The sequence below is a fragment of the Agelaius phoeniceus genome, chromosome 1 (assembly GCF_051311805.1).
Source record: "Agelaius phoeniceus isolate bAgePho1 chromosome 1, bAgePho1.hap1, whole genome shotgun sequence".
Classification (NCBI taxonomy): Eukaryota; Metazoa; Chordata; class Aves; order Passeriformes; family Icteridae; genus Agelaius; species Agelaius phoeniceus.
In genome coordinates this window covers 120553360-120568824 of record NC_135265.1, presented here as the reverse complement: position 1 = coordinate 120568824, position 15465 = coordinate 120553360, and the positions used below count along the sequence as shown (strand labels likewise).

Below are 15465 nucleotides of genomic sequence, written 5' to 3'. Positions count from 1 at the left end.
TCTGCTGCCTGTGTCGCCAGCAGTCTCCACACTTGTGGTGCTCACAAAATCAGACACCACTGAGGAGGAGGGAATGACAGAGACCTCTCCCTTTTCAGGGACAGAGCTCTTCACAGCTGTCCCTGCATCCCTCACAGTGCCCAGCCCCTGTCCTTGGTGCCAGCCCTGACTCATCAGTCAGGCCTGTCTGCAGAGAGCTGCTGCCCAGAGATGCTGTCCCTCAGCTGGGCAGTGGGACATACCTTGAATCCCTGTGCTTGTTTCCTACTAGGAAATGAAGTCACATTGGAAAGCCTCACATCCAACCTAGACACATTCAATTTAACCAAAAAAAGCACATTTGTGGAAGGGCTAAAATAACTCAGATCTGATTGATGTGGGCATGATGAACTTCTTGGGAAAACTGGTGGAAAAATCAAAATGTTCATAATTAGGACTTGTCTGAGGCAAAATAAATATGATGCAATTCAGTCAGGGAACTGCCAAATGCCAAATGTAACCAGAGATTACAGTCATATATAATGTTACTTTCTGTACCACATGGAATGTGACATATAAACAAGTCCTGCAGACACTAGACCAGGCTTCCAGCTCTTCTTCCCCCAGCCACCAAGAAAGCAATCCAACCTGTCTCCTTTTTTATCCTGAGGCCTACCAGAAATCAAGAACTGTGAGGTGAAGAGGGTGACAGTGGGCAGGGAATACGTGCCGAGCACAGTTGTCTCCTGGAATGGAAACCATACCTCTCATTTAAGGCAGCCAAACTGGTTTAAACTCTCAGTCAGATATCATGGGAAAGTCTTTATATGGGTAAAGGCTGAAATTCTGTGAGAAGGGAAACCAAGGAAAAAGGAGAAGGGAAAGAGAAGTCAGAGAGAGACAACAGTGAAGAAAATATGGGAGACTGATGTAACTGAGGGAGAGGAGGCATTGTTGAGCTGAGTAAAACCAAAGGCAGTCGGTGGTTACAGGGGAAATCTGAGGTCAGTCCTTCTTAGTGCCATCCCAGGCCTACCAGCAGCTTCTGTACGATTTTGGGGAACCTCTATGTGCTGTGCTCACCAGTAAAGGGCTCTACTGTCAACCTGTCTCTCACAAATATCAGAGGCTTTCAAATTGTGCAATGGAAGCTATGACAATTTATCATATAGGATGGTTGGACTGCCCCATGTATTATGAGATTGACTCACTTGGAGACCTGGACTCTGCTATTTACAGTCCTGCCAAACTTAAATCATTAGTGATTTAAGTGATAGTTTCCATGCTGACTCAGGCTGCATTTTGCTCTATGGAACCTTTTAGCCAAACAGTTCAGTAATTTCCAAGAAAAAGACTGGGGAAAAAGAAATTGGTTCACCCATTTAAAAATAATTGTCAAACTTGAGTATATGAAGTTTTAGTGTCTGGAGGTTTTGATGTAGGGCCTTTATAAATAACAGAGGTGGCTATGAAAATCTTTCTCAAAATGACCAAGCTCAGAAAAACTGTAGCACACAGATGATTACTCCACCTTCTCAATTTAGCGTCACAATGGAGTGTTCCTTTATGGATTTGAGAATGTTCCCAGAATTTAATTTGTGGCATTAAAAAAAGCCACCAGCTTCCCTCACTCCTGACTCTCTCTTTTGGTATTCATTACCTGAGAGAAAGCCACCAGCATAAAATGAAGAGATGAAATGACCTGGGGCATAAGGACAAGAATAGATAAACTGAATTTGGAAAAGAAAGGATGGCTTGGAGCTGGGGAGGGCCAATTCATCTTGGAGTTTCCTTGCTTTAGATTACTTAATTTTCTAACTTTAATAATGTTTTGTTAGAAACCTTTTGGCCCGCTGAACCCCATATTTCAGTTCATGTTATGAGACCTCAGATTGACAGCCTGAACCATTCACCTTTGTGTTGGCAATGATTTAGTATTTTATCATAAAAATAATCTCAGCACTGTCAATTTTTAAGCAGCTCCCTGAGTGACAGTTTGCAGAAATAGATGTTTCCCCCGTTGCTGTGTAAATCAATTCCCATGTCAAATGTGTAGCAAAGACCTGAATACTAGAAGAAACAGTGGCTGTGACCATGGATCGTATTTGCCAAAACGCTTTAACCAAAAGTGGTTTATTGATCATAAACTCAAGAGGATATGAGTAATTAGACAGATGAAGGGAAAAGCCAGGCTTTTACTGAAATACAAGCATTCAGTCCTTGCACCGTGTGGTCTTTTGAGTACTACTGAGAATAGGACAGGGCAAGTGGGTCAGAACTGGGGTCCAGCACCACCATCAGTTAGTGTCTGGCCCTTCTTGAATGAAGAAGTGTCTGGCCCTACAGGCTCTGAATGAACACAAGTGCCAGAGTAAAAGGAAAGCGCAGTGTCCATGGGACCAAATAGCCATCAGCAAGTAATCACTATGGGTGTCCCGGTTGTTTTTTGTTTAACCAGAGGATTGTTAAAGAGTAAAGCACTATGGAATATGTCAAAGAACTGCCCAGGAACTGACACTGTGATGTGCAGGTGTCTTTGCTGGGTCTTCACATGCTTGGCTTGTAGAGTCACCCCCATCTTTAACTTAGCTGTAGCCCAATACTTGCTGAATTGCCCAAGTCTGAGAACTGACTGGGAAGCCTCAGCTTCAGAAGCTGTTTGGACTCAGCAGTTTGGGTTTAGGAAGGGTTTAGGAAGCCATTTCTGCTTGTAATTAGTAAAATGGAGATTATGACGCAGTGGGTAAAAGCCTCATTAAAAAGTAATGCCATTTCAAGGGACATCTTTTCATTATTATGTGTAACAGCCCCCATAGGGATAGCAGCAAGATAAATGCTTACTTTTGCATTTTAATAAGACAATTTTTATCAGCATTCTGGCAGTTTTGCTAACTGTTCCCAGGGCACATTGTTATTTTCTAATCATGTGTAGTGTAGCTTTGTATATCAGAATAATTGTATTCTGTATTAGTATGTTCAATTATGTTTATGCAAACAACAACACATGGCACAGTGAACAGTTTTACAGACATCTCTGTGTCTCTGGAGGGGCTGCAGAATACACATGTCTGGTACCTGACATGAACAGATGCCTTAAGACAAAGTTTTGTTTTCCCTTTTACAATTAGCTAATGATTTCTGTACTGGACTGAGAGATCCAGAGGGTTGCAAAGGGTGCAAGACAAATATAATTTGATCCAGGGGATCTCTAATGCTTACAGCTGAGTGTGATTCAAATTCTCATAATTCCCAGGACTTCTTTTCCCAGCACTTTTTACAAGCAATTATGACTAATGTTTACAGTGTTACACAATAGAGTCAGTCCTCTAACTCCTGTCAGCATTAGTAGATTAGTGCACAGGTGAACTGGGCTACACCTACTAGTGAGACATCCCTGCACTTCCATGGATCAAAGGACATATATTATGTTCTACACTCTTGTTATTTGTTGAGGCTTATGGGAACGTTTCCGAGTTAAAACAAATGCAAACCTTTAAAAAGCCACACTGCAGAAAGGTTTAGTCACCGTGACCCAGACAAGAGCTTTAAGTAGACAGCCCACTTCCTTTAACAAAGTCAGGAAACCATTCACAGGAGTGGCAGGGCACTGTTTATATGACATTTCAGGACTCAAACAGTGATCCTATGGTTCTGTGGACAGAACCCAACATAACTTCAGCTTTGGAATCGTTGCAGTAAATTCCTTCTTGCTGTCTTCCCATTATGCAAGCCATAGATTCAAACCCTAGAAGTTTATTTTTTCCCTTCTGTTGAAAAATTGCAGAGGATTAGTGTATCACGTCACTGGAGCCAGCTTAATATGCCAGCACTGGCTAGGAAATGAAATAAGCATTGTCCCAAAAATGTGGTGAGGAAACTGAGGCACCAAGAGGTTAACCTTCAGCTAGACCCAAGTCACACAGGAAGCCTGTGGCATTGCCAAGAATATAATTCAGATTTCACGGTTCCCAGTCTTGTAACTGAAACGCAGTAGAAAACCTCAGGTTTTCTACTTTTTGTCCAGCTTTGTGGGTCTTTCCCAGTTGTTGCCAGGTTTACCATTGTAACCAAAAAGATCATTAAGGATTTTATAACTCAGCAGTTGCAAAAGGCATTAGCCTATAACTTGATATAGCAATTGTTAGCCTGGGTGATGTCTTTAACAAAGCCTGTACTATGGGCCAAGCTGGTAGCACTTTCCAGTATTGATGTTGTGTGACACTTCTCATTATAAGACCGTTTTCAGTTGCTTATAACTCTCTTATAGTTGGACTTAAATTTTCCACACTGGATGTCTGCCTCAGGCTGAATTTTTTGAAAGTTTTTAGCCCAAACAGTAGCCATCTTTGAGAACCGCAGTAATGGAAAAGGAATTAGGCTTAACATCTGAAAAAAATTATGTGAGATTTCATTTGATAGCACTTACATGCTCTGCACTGAGAGCAGGAGGTCTGTGAAAGGCATGATGGTCTCTCTGTCAAGGAGGCATCTATTAGAATCCTTTGAATAAAACCCTGCAATTTTCATGTGCTGGAGATCTGGACACCTCAGGATATTTATTCCCTGTCCACCTGTGAGTGGTGTCAGTAGGAGGGAGAAAGTTGATTGAAATGCAGAGGGCAGGAGGTGACCCGATAAGGACAAGCAGTCTGGGGAACAGCAGGAAATCCAGCAAAGGAGCTGAGGGGGGGGAAGCAGTGGGGGCTTGGGGCCCCAGGACTGGCAATGTCAACCAAGAAATGGGACAATGAATGCAGAAAGGAGAAAGAAGCTGATTGACAAGGCGGGTGGGAGAAGCAGATTTGCTGATCAGGCTGGAAAAGGAGATCATTAATGGTAAGCAGTGGGAACAGGACATGTCTGTCAAGAACTGACTGGACCTGAGAGAGGAGGGAGGGAGAGAGGGAGAGAGGGAGGGAGGGAATGACTTGAGGACAGACAGGGGACAGGGCTCAGAGGAGAGGCCAAGGTGATGACTTGCAGGGCCAGAAAGCTGAGGAGTGGACACTGCACTGCCTAATGGGGTAGGATGGAGGGAGTCAGAAGAGCTTTTGGTCAGAGGCTCCACTCTGTGCAATGTCTGAAAGGACCCAGCAATGTCTGAAAGGACTCCTGAGTCTCACTGGTTCCTGCCCTTCATAAGACATCTGGAAACCTACAGCAGCAGGCCCAGCCCTATGTATGTGATAAAATCCCACTTTGCTTAGTTTCTCGACAAGTGAGCAGTGGAAGGGCGCAGATGGGATATGAAACCCCTGATCCTCGCTGATGTGGATGTTAGCACTGTGTCCTTTGATAGAAGTAGTCTGTCTTTTCAAATGGAGGAAATTTCACCCTCCATAAAGTGGTATGTTATGTAGTCAAGGACTATAATTTGGCCATGTGAACAAGAGATGAAGTGGTTGCATAGAAATGTTCTACCCAGCTTTTCCTAAATTAAGCACTTGAATACATAAACTTGTTAAAAGTCCTTTAGTGTATGGTTTTCTGCATGATATTTAATAGCACAGAATTCCGCTTTAAGCATAAGTAGGCAGATATACTGTGGTTTTTGATGAGGTCCTGGACAGAAACCAAAAAAGTTTCACTTCACATGATACCATAGAACTAGAAAATCCTGCATATTATTCTTTTGGCCTTTTTCCTCTTCTACATTTCACTTTCTGTGGACTTTCTTAATACATTCAGCATATTTCACTTTCATTTATACATTTTTTCATAGACAGAAAGTGCAAGTTATTCTGAAAATGTCAACATATTTTTAATTATTTAAAATATTTACAGATTAAATTATGTTTGATGTTTCCCAGAATATTTCATACCAATTAAGAAAGAACCTGAAAACTCAGAGTTCTCTCTCTCCTTATTTTCATTTTAGAAATAATCTGAAAACCAAGACTTATTCTCTGCTCACTCATTCCCATCCCTGTATCATATTGTGCCACCCTCTCTGCTCTGAAAGGGTGCATGAGGCAGGATACAAATTAGGTCACTGAAATGATGCAGATTAAAAATAGCAAATGCTGGCAGTGATTTGTACTGCAAGGCTGTGAACAGGAAACACACTGGCTTTGCCTCCAGAGGAAACTTATTGTCTGCCCACACCTTCAGGAGGCATAGCTTTTTGCTCTCTTTATGAAAGATTAACATGTCCCTGTGTGTCAGAAGGGAATGGTGCACAGTTTAAATGCTCCTTAGCTTTCAGCTTCCTGTCATCTCAGTGCTTTATTAGTTCTTTGTTCATTACACTAAGAAATGTACCCATAAGTGACAGATGTCAATGGGCACACTGACATGTGCTGTTGAACACATTAGCCAGTTGTCAACCAAGTGACCATTTCTGTTCATCACTGCACAGAAGTCTGTGACTAATGTCAAAACATGCCAGACAGGGGCATCTTGGTGTCACTTCTTGAGTTTGGAGTTTTACAAATGAAGCCGTTTAGCAATTAACATTTGAGCTGCTTAACTTTGCATGTTACCAATTTTGTCCCACAAATGACATCAGAGCACTCCCATGCATGAATCTTGAATGTTATTCTAACCAGTAGATATATCTGAGCAAGAAATAAAATCCTGGGAAATACATCTTCCCAAAGACAATTCCAGAAAGTGCAAGCAAATTATTGCCTAATTTGGTGGTCCCTGTTCTTTCAGGTGGGATTCTATGAAGGGAGAGCCTTGTCCTGTGTTTGGCATGGTGCTGTGAGACTGTCAGCAGCTGCTGAGCCTAGGCAGAGTCCTGTTCCCTCCTGCACAGTTACACGGGCTGTGAAGGGCTAAGAGGAGAGAGAGGATTAGAGAGTAGTAATTCTACAAAGTGACATTAAGCAGAGAGGGTTTAGAGTGTGTAGGTGTGTTAAGACAGGGTAAGAATTTTAAACTTATACTTCTTTTCATGTTTGCAAAGGGATGAAACTTCAGCTGGTAAAAATGTAAAATCCTGCAGTATGCAAAGTATGACCCACTACTTAAAAAGAAAATCTTCATTTTATTTATATCTTCTGAATGTTGGTTGTTCTCATGTGATGGTTTGTCTTCTAAAATACCAAGATTATGCTTGGCTGCTGCTCAATTATTAAGATGTAGCACAATCCCCCTTTCCTACTAATGAAGCCAAGGTTGCACTTCTGGGATTTTCCTTTGTGTTTGTGTAGGTGGATGACAAAGGGAACCAGCTACAGCAAAGGGCACATCTGAGAGGCAAGATTACGTGCCATAGGACTGGGACAGAGCAGTAGAAGCTAAAGAAATTATGAGACTGAAAGAACAGCAAATGACAAGCCAATACTTTGGAAAACAAAGCAAAATCTCTAACTCCTGCAGTTAATACATTTATGAATTAAACTTCTAAATCTAAATAGCTGAAGGAATACATACTCATGTTAAAAACAATGAGATGAAAGAAAACTCAAACATTTCTCACAATTTCTAAAAAATTTGAAAGTGAGGGACCCTTTCTCCTCTCTAGTGTGACTGCCTGGATCCTATGTAATTAAAACAAATGTCATCACTGAAACTCTCCAGAGCTGCTTTGTTTTCTCTTTCTACCTCTTTACTGTGTGCCTTCCCTGCTATGTCCTACAAATTCAAATTTAATATTAGCAGTTTTGTGGACAATCAACAAGCTGTGCAGTTGGTTCATTGCTGCATTAACATACAGCTTGTGAATAAGGGAAACTGTAAACATTGAAACATCCTTAATAGTTTTGGAAAATTATAATTAGAAGCAAAAGTGGTTTTGGTTTGGCAGTGTTATTTCTGAATATTGTCTGCCCTGCTACTACCCAGTATTTTTTCTGAATGCTGCCTGCCTTGCTAGTGTCCAGCACAGTGTCTGCCTATGATTTAGCACTGACATACAATCTTCAAAAAGGGACATTTCCATGAAATGCAACGTTGCCCTTAGGTCACATAAGAGCAGAAGAATAAAACAGAAAAAGGAAAGAAAAAACCATTCTGTCCTCTGCCAGGTTTCCCCAGTGGGCTCTAATTATAACTGCAGTTTATTAGAGCACGTTTCAGAGCTCACTTTAAAGAGCCTGCTGTGCTTGTGTGGAGTCCTCGTGGCTTCAGCAGAACTACCCTCATAACAGCCTGCCCACATGTGATCAATTGCAATAGAGGGGGCTCAGTAAGGGCTGCTGCAGGTTTAGACAATGGATGTTTTATAGATATGGAAAACTGTTTGGAGCAAACAGAAGTGAGGACATTATAGATGCTCTCTATATGCTCTCCCACCCCTATATTGCCATTGCTATGTATCAATTTGATCCTATGCAAAAAAACCACAAAATTATCATTATTACAGAGTACCAGGTTGGAGGTATTGTACATTGTCTCATCCAGCCTGGAGCTCTCTGGCCAGGTGCTTTATCAGGACTGTCACCAAACTGTGACTGGCCTCAGTCATTCACTTCTCTTTGTGTGTCTCAGTTTCCCATTGAAGAGGCTATTGATTAACTGTCAAAACACGTAGAAATGCACAGGGTAAGTATCTATAACATCTGCAACCTCTCTCCACAGTTTCCTCATTTTCACTCCCAATTATTCTTGACTCCCAGGTATTTTTGAGTCATTATAATTTTACTAAACTTTCTAGCTGTGAAGTGTAGATTATTACTTGGCTAGCAGACTTTTGGTGACTTTTTAATAAGGCAACACTATCCTTGAGAAATGTATTATAAGATCTGCTGTTAATTAAGCTATCACCTCAAAAAATAATTGTGGCTTAATTAGAAGGTAGGCTCATCTTACAAGGAGTAAAAAGATAAATCTTTGCAGCCATAGTATTGTAGGATTGAACAATGTACCTCCATCAGAATTGAAGATTCATGCAGATATTTCCATTTGTTTCCCTTTTCTACTCTTTTCTGCCCTTTGTTAAAACTCACCTATCCTGACAGTTTTAGGACTGATGTTCTGTTTGCCTGCCTTTGAAAAAGTACTTTTTTCCTGTTCCTCTCCTTTTGACCCCTTTTTCCTTTCTATGTAATAGGGTCAAGTCTGCATTTAGTAAGCATCTCCACATGTCTTCCTAACACAAGGCAGTGCAGGAGATATGTTCAAAGCTGTGTTTACCCTCAGAGGGGCAGAAAGGGCTGGTGACAGAGCTGTCCTGTTTATGTGTGAAGCATTTAAGTGTGCAAAGCATAGATGACAAACCAATAGGGTTTTTTAAGAACACTAAAGCCAGGTCCCACATGAAGCAGCTATACATCAAGCAGAAAGGATTTCTGAGATGTGAGTCATGAGATAAAGCTTATATTTTAGGTCAAATTCAGCACCTTTTCTAACAGTGATGGTCAATTCACTCTTCCTTCCTTTCCTCCTCCAAAGCGTGATGCTGACCCCTACCCAGGCCTAGCATGCTGTACTCAGATGGCAACTTCACTGAGACCAGCTTAATAGAGACTGAAGTACTATTCAGCTCATATGTCAGAGCCAACACTAAGCCCAAAAAAGTTAAAGATGTGTCTGGTTTTGTTTTCAATACAGGAAGCAGAAGTTCTCCAGAGCTAGAGATGCAGAGAGACAGAAGAAAAAAGAGTGAACTGTCTGTGTGGTGAACAAAAGATAGCACAGAGGCAGATAAACTTGAGGCATTGGATGTAGCAGCTTTAAGAGATTTAGGACTAGCCGACAGCATGGAGACATTTGCCAGCTCTGTATTTTGAAAGCAATCCCTTCTTGTGCCTAAGCTGCCGACAGAAACAAGTTTCCTTGCTGCCAATTACATTGTAAGGAAGGCAGTTGGCAGGAGATCTGTGCCTCCTTGCTCTCTAAAGGGGAGTCTTTGTAGCTGAACGACACTTCTGGACAAACTGCACTCTGACGACCTCCGCACAACTCCGGTACCTTGAGGAGGGGAAGCCAGGCTGGAGCCTAACGTGTCTACAGCTTCAATCTTTGGGGCTAGGTGATGCAGAAATGAATTGAGTTTTACATCAAGCTGAAGCACAGACGAGAGGAACAAGAAGAGCTCTTTGTAGACAGGAAAGGGATCTCCTGACTACGGAAAACCACCAGGAATTTACAAGAAAACTATCAAATCTTATTGGTGCACAGTAGAACAATCCTTTAAAGGGAGGTTTCTACTCCTTTTCAGAAAATGCAAATGAAATATCGCCCCACAGAAAAATTTAAATTATACTATTCACCTTGTTTTGCTCCCATGACAGTCCCTCCACTCCTGTGAGGTCTTTGGCACCAGTTCCCAGCCTGGCCCTGACATCTTCTTCCATAACTGCTAGCAGCTGTCCACAAGCAGGATGTAATACTGACCATAAACACGCCTGAAACTGCCAGTTCAGACCCACAATGCCACTAAAATGCACCTCTTTCACTGTAGGTGTAACTGCCCAACAGCTTATTTCCCACCTGGGACATCCAAATGTGAAAATATGCTGCTTCACTACCAGTGGGTTTCTTTACCTGGCTGTTTCTGCAGATGTGGAGCCACAGGCAGTACTACCCTCCCTCTCCGTAATCTTCAAACTCTGCCCTGCACAGCCAGTTTGGGAGAACAGTTGCTCCTCTTGTGGTTTAACCCCAGTCAGCAACTAAGTACCACTCAGTTGCTCTCTCACTCCCCACCCCCTGCCATAGTGGGATGGGGAGGAGGATAGGAAAGAAGGTAAAATCCATGGCTTGAGAAAAGAACAGTTTAACAATTTAAATTAAATCTAATAGTAGTAATAATAATAATAATAATAATAATAATAATGGGAAAAAACAAACAAAGAGAGAGAAATAAACACCACAAAATAAATCCCAAACCCCCAAGTAATACACAATAGAACTGTTCATTCCTCATTTACCAATATCCAACCAGTTTCTAAGTAGCATCCTCTAGCCAGTTTTTCCCCAGTTTGTGTAGTGAGGCTGATGCCCTGTGGGATGGGATATCCCACTGGCTGGTTTAGATCAGCTGTTCCAGCTGTGTCCCCTCCCAAATTCTTGTGCCCGTCCAGCTTTCTTGCTGTCAGGGCATGAGACACTAAAAAGTTTTGACTTACTATATGCACTACTTAGCAACAACTAAAAACTTTGTTGTGTTATCAAGATTATTCTCACGCTAAATCCAAAACACAGCACTACAGCATCTACTAGGCAGGAAGTGAACTCCACCACAGCCAAGAACAGCCAATCATTTCAGGCAGTGACTTAAAAGTGATTGCTGAATATGCCATCTTCACTTTAAAGGAAGAATTTGCTTTGTCTCTTACCTGTTCTGTACCCAGTGTTATTGAGGTACACAGCGAAGGTGCGAGGCTCGTGAGTAGCCTGCCACGAGGGAGAAGAGCAGTTTTCATTGTTGGTGTAGATGTTGTGGTTGTGCACATACTTCCCAGTCAGCATGGAGGAACGAGATGGGCAGCACATGGGGGTAGTTACAAAGGCATTGATGAAAGAGGCCCCTCCATTCTCCATAATCCTCCTGGTTTTATTCATCACTTGCAAGGACCCTGCAATAAGAGGTATTGATCACCACTGCGCTGTTAAAAGACAGTTTGAATATATTGGCTGTTATTGTGCTGTTAAAAGTAAAGTGTCAGTGATTAGCTTGCCTCTGAACACCAGTGTGCTTCACTCTGTAGCTTTGGTAATTTTAGGAGAAAAGATCACATTTTTACTACACCAAAAAAATACTTCTAAGGATTCCAGAAAGGTGGAAATATTTTTTTTCCTCAGACTTCAAAACAAAGTTAAAATATGGACTAATTTAGAAATAGTGTCAAAGCTGTATCAAATTTATAGGTCAATAGTTCTTCAAATGCAGCTGTAGAAAAGCAGTATGCTACATAGACTGAATTATTAGTCAATATGCCAGTAAAATACGTAAAATACTGAGATTACCAATGAAAATGTTAATACTCTTTCCATTTTATCAGATGCCAGAAGAAAGAGAGAATTAGAGAGAGGAAGGGAGTAATGAAGGGTGTGAGAGACAGAAGAAGGAAGGAGAGAATTCAGTAGCAATTTTTCTAAAGGAAAGTTTCTGTGGACACAAGGTCAGCATTTCTTGTTCTGATACTAAAGCATTGTACTCAAAATCAGTTTTTGGGGCTAAAAATGTATGCAAAAAATTGTCAAAATGCAGTGCTTTTCTCAAGAAATCGCATTGATGCTGTTTAAAGAACGAAGACTTTTTTCATCCTTCAAAGCATCTTCATGAACTGCAAGGTGAGACAGGCAGGGCTTACAGATTTCTGATTGCATAAAGGCTGAGCAGCCCTGGATAGAGTCTGTCAGTATTTGCTGACAGCTGTCAAAGTTTGTTCTTTATGTTATCCAACAGAGCAGAGATTGAAGGTTGGGGGTGAACTGTGGATATGTCAGTATGTGCCTAGGAAACAAGTCTGTGAATTGCAGTACTTGCACAATGTTGGTGGTAAAAAAAGTTTTATGGAATTTTATTTTTCTTTTTATTTTCCTTTGGGTTTTTTTTGCACAGTTGACTGTTCTTTACATTTAAATCTGTTGATTCCTCTGATACAACAAGAATTTTTCATGATGGTTTTATGTTACTTAAAAATCAATTAAAAATGTTCTAAAGCAAGTGCAAACCTGCCTGTAAAACCATAAAACTTCCAAGGAGACTCAACTTTAGAAGTTAGCAGTAAAATCTTAATAATTATCTTTTAGTTAAAGTTAAGAATGACCTGTTTTGGTTTTAGGCCAATGAGTCAGTGCTGAATATGAAGACTTTTGTGTTAAAAAAATTGTTTAAAGACTGGAAGGGGCCGTAGGGTCTTCAGCATTTCATTTAAAATGCCAGAGTCTCTGTCCTTAATGATACATTTAATACTGTGTAGGAAAGTCACCATTGGACTCTTTGTCTTTCATAGCCCTTATTTTCTAAATGCAGAATATCTGCATTTGTGCTTTCCTGAACCCCATGTGCTTAGGGATATAGAAAAGAAAAAGAGTAACTGAGAGGTCCCTGAACACAAAAGGTTTCCATTTACATGAGTAGGAGCATTTCACTGAATTGGTAAGGAAAAGACAAATGAGAGATCATCCTCATTCTACATGCTTTTATCTTGGACCTCAGGCTGACTTTTTAGTTTTTGTTTAGTTTTGTTCTGTTTTGTTTTCACCAGAGCTCTTCCATTTTTGAAAAGTCACAGTTTTTTCCTGAGAGCTGAGCGGTAAAGTGCTTGGAGGTGCTCCGATAAAAGTGGGCTATTCAGGTACCCTAATGCACAGTAACTGCAGCAGAGCTGATCTGCACTTTCCTGCCTCCATGTATTATAAATGAGTAGCTGTTAGAGTGCTTCCTCATTCCTCCAGCTGGTCAGCCCTCTGCTCTTGCAAACCTGCTGTTTATGACTAAGTTTTCCCTCCAGGTATGCACTTACTGACACTGATAATAGATTAAGCCCCTCTGGAAATTCTGGAACAGGCACTTCAAAGCAGGTGAGACTTCCTCATTTGGAAAACAAAACACAAGCAGGAGATAAAACTTGCTGATATAAGTTATAATCCTTTGCTGTCTGTGGCTCTCCTCACAGCTTGTGTTTTTTACCATCTGGCCCACAGTCTTCAGGGCACACTGTCTGTCAGCAGGACACTCACGCTCTACATGACTGGTTGGGGAGCACCTGAGGGCAACCAGATAACTGGGAATGGCCACTTTGGACACAAAAGTTAGTGAGTTTTGTCAGACAAGAAGTTCATTGTCACTTCTCAGTCTACTCTCATGCCTCAAGAAATATGTTTGGCAACCAAGGTATCAGGTCTTTAAAGTTGTGCTGGATTTTCATCACGGGTGGGCATCTCTACAAAGGGACATTTAGGAGCCACCCTGTCTTTATAGGGGGTGTATGCAAGGCCCCAGGAAAGTAATGGACTTTTTCAGATCTCAGCACACATCCCCATTTTTTCAGCTCATGTTTTTTTAGTGCTCTCGTTCTAGGGAAGATGGAAAGCACACCAGGCAAATTATGCCTGATGTGATGTATTTAGATGATGCTGTGATCTCTTTAGCCAGTGCTCTATTCAGTAGCTGGTTTATATAGATTTCACTGGGTGGTGCATTAGGCTGTAAAAAAGGGTGAAAACCACTCTAACTACCAAGATACCGATTAGTTTTTACTCCTTTCTGACATTATCCAAGATATTTTTTACAGTGAGGACTATAAGAGTGATTGGGGTGCCATATTTGGAGGTACTGATGTGTGCAAATAATAGAGAATTGGGAGGACAGGGGAAGAGATCAAAAAGCAAGAAAAATGTTGGACTGAAGAGGATATGGGCCTGACCCCAGTGGGAGCTGGGCCACTGCCCTGAGGAGCTACAGCATGTTGTCTGCAGGAGGGAAGAAGTTCTGGGTTCTGGGAGCTTTGCCTTGAGCAAGATGCCCCTTCATTGGGCAGTGAGTCCTCTACCCTCAGGACCTTGGTAGGGTAAAGACAGTGCACAGTGGCACAATTTAAGAAGTAAAATACCTTTTGAGCCCAAGTATTTGCTGAGTTTCTTCAAGAGCTGTGGGCCAGGCTGCTTCACACAGCTAAAGGTACAGTCCACCAGCTGATCTAGAATATCCTTTCTCCTTGCATAGATAGGAAGTGGCTGGAGTTGTGGGGCAATTTGTTGGTTTTATCTTATAAAAGTGAATGAGACAGCAACTCTGCTGAATTTCTTTGCTCTCAAAATGCAAAACTCAGGGGATGGTGCAGATCAATAGGAAGATGTGCATACCTCTATGGCTTGAGCACTATCTAAATGCAAACTCCCTGCCTCTTGCAAATTTTACTTTGGATAACTCCTCTATATATCAGTTGCACTCAGTCAGATGAATATTTTGGTTCAATGATTATACAAGCTCTGGAGACAAATCCTTCCTTATTGAAGTCTATAATGCACTTTATATGCTTTTATGTTAAAGCATTCATTTAGAATAGCTTTTAGAATTGCTCATGCTGGGAATACAATTGCAAATAATCCATATTCAGTGACGTTCAGTCTTGTGATTTTTGGATGCCAATGCCTAAGTTTTATTCTGCTTGTGGCAGAAAGTGTTACTTCCCACTGACCTTTGAGAAATTTAAGACTTTTTTCAGGAATCAATGAAGAGCAAGAGGAAAATTCACACATGGAAAACAGTTTGGCTTTATTTTTCAAATAAGCAGAATGATTTATTAGCAGAAGTGTGAATAATGCAGTACAGTAAATCTTGGGGCTGAATGCTGTTTCCTGTGAAATGATCTATGAAAAGGGGAAACCTGTGTGTTCATTCAAGGCAGTGGGAATGCATACACACCCAGGCTATTGCTCAGCTGCCTGCTAATAGGAGCCAGAGTGCCCTGTGAGCATTCAGAGCAGCTTTCAAAGAGAAGAGTTCCACAGGATGAACAAAGTGACTCGCCACATCCTTCCTCCTTTTTCACCGCTTGCAAACCTTCTCGCAAGACTGAGGACAGCAAGTTGGTAACACTGTGTTCAGAGATCTGTCTGCTGACCTACCTTCCCCAGGGCCCT

The 15465-nt window shown here is 41.4% G+C and overlaps 1 protein-coding gene across 10 annotated transcripts in view; it reads right to left on the bottom strand.

Annotated features, from left to right (window-relative positions):
• SULF1 (sulfatase 1) overlaps nucleotides 1-15465 on the bottom strand; it is a 148764-nt gene that overhangs the window by 46566 nt on the left and 86733 nt on the right. For all 10 annotated transcript variants that reach the window (XM_077186383.1, XM_077186392.1, XM_077186378.1 and 7 more), the window contains one exon: nucleotides 11208-11447. In XM_077186383.1, the coding sequence (XP_077042498.1) occupies nucleotides 11208-11447 (240 nt within the window). The remainder of the gene's footprint in view (nucleotides 1-11207; nucleotides 11448-15465) is intronic.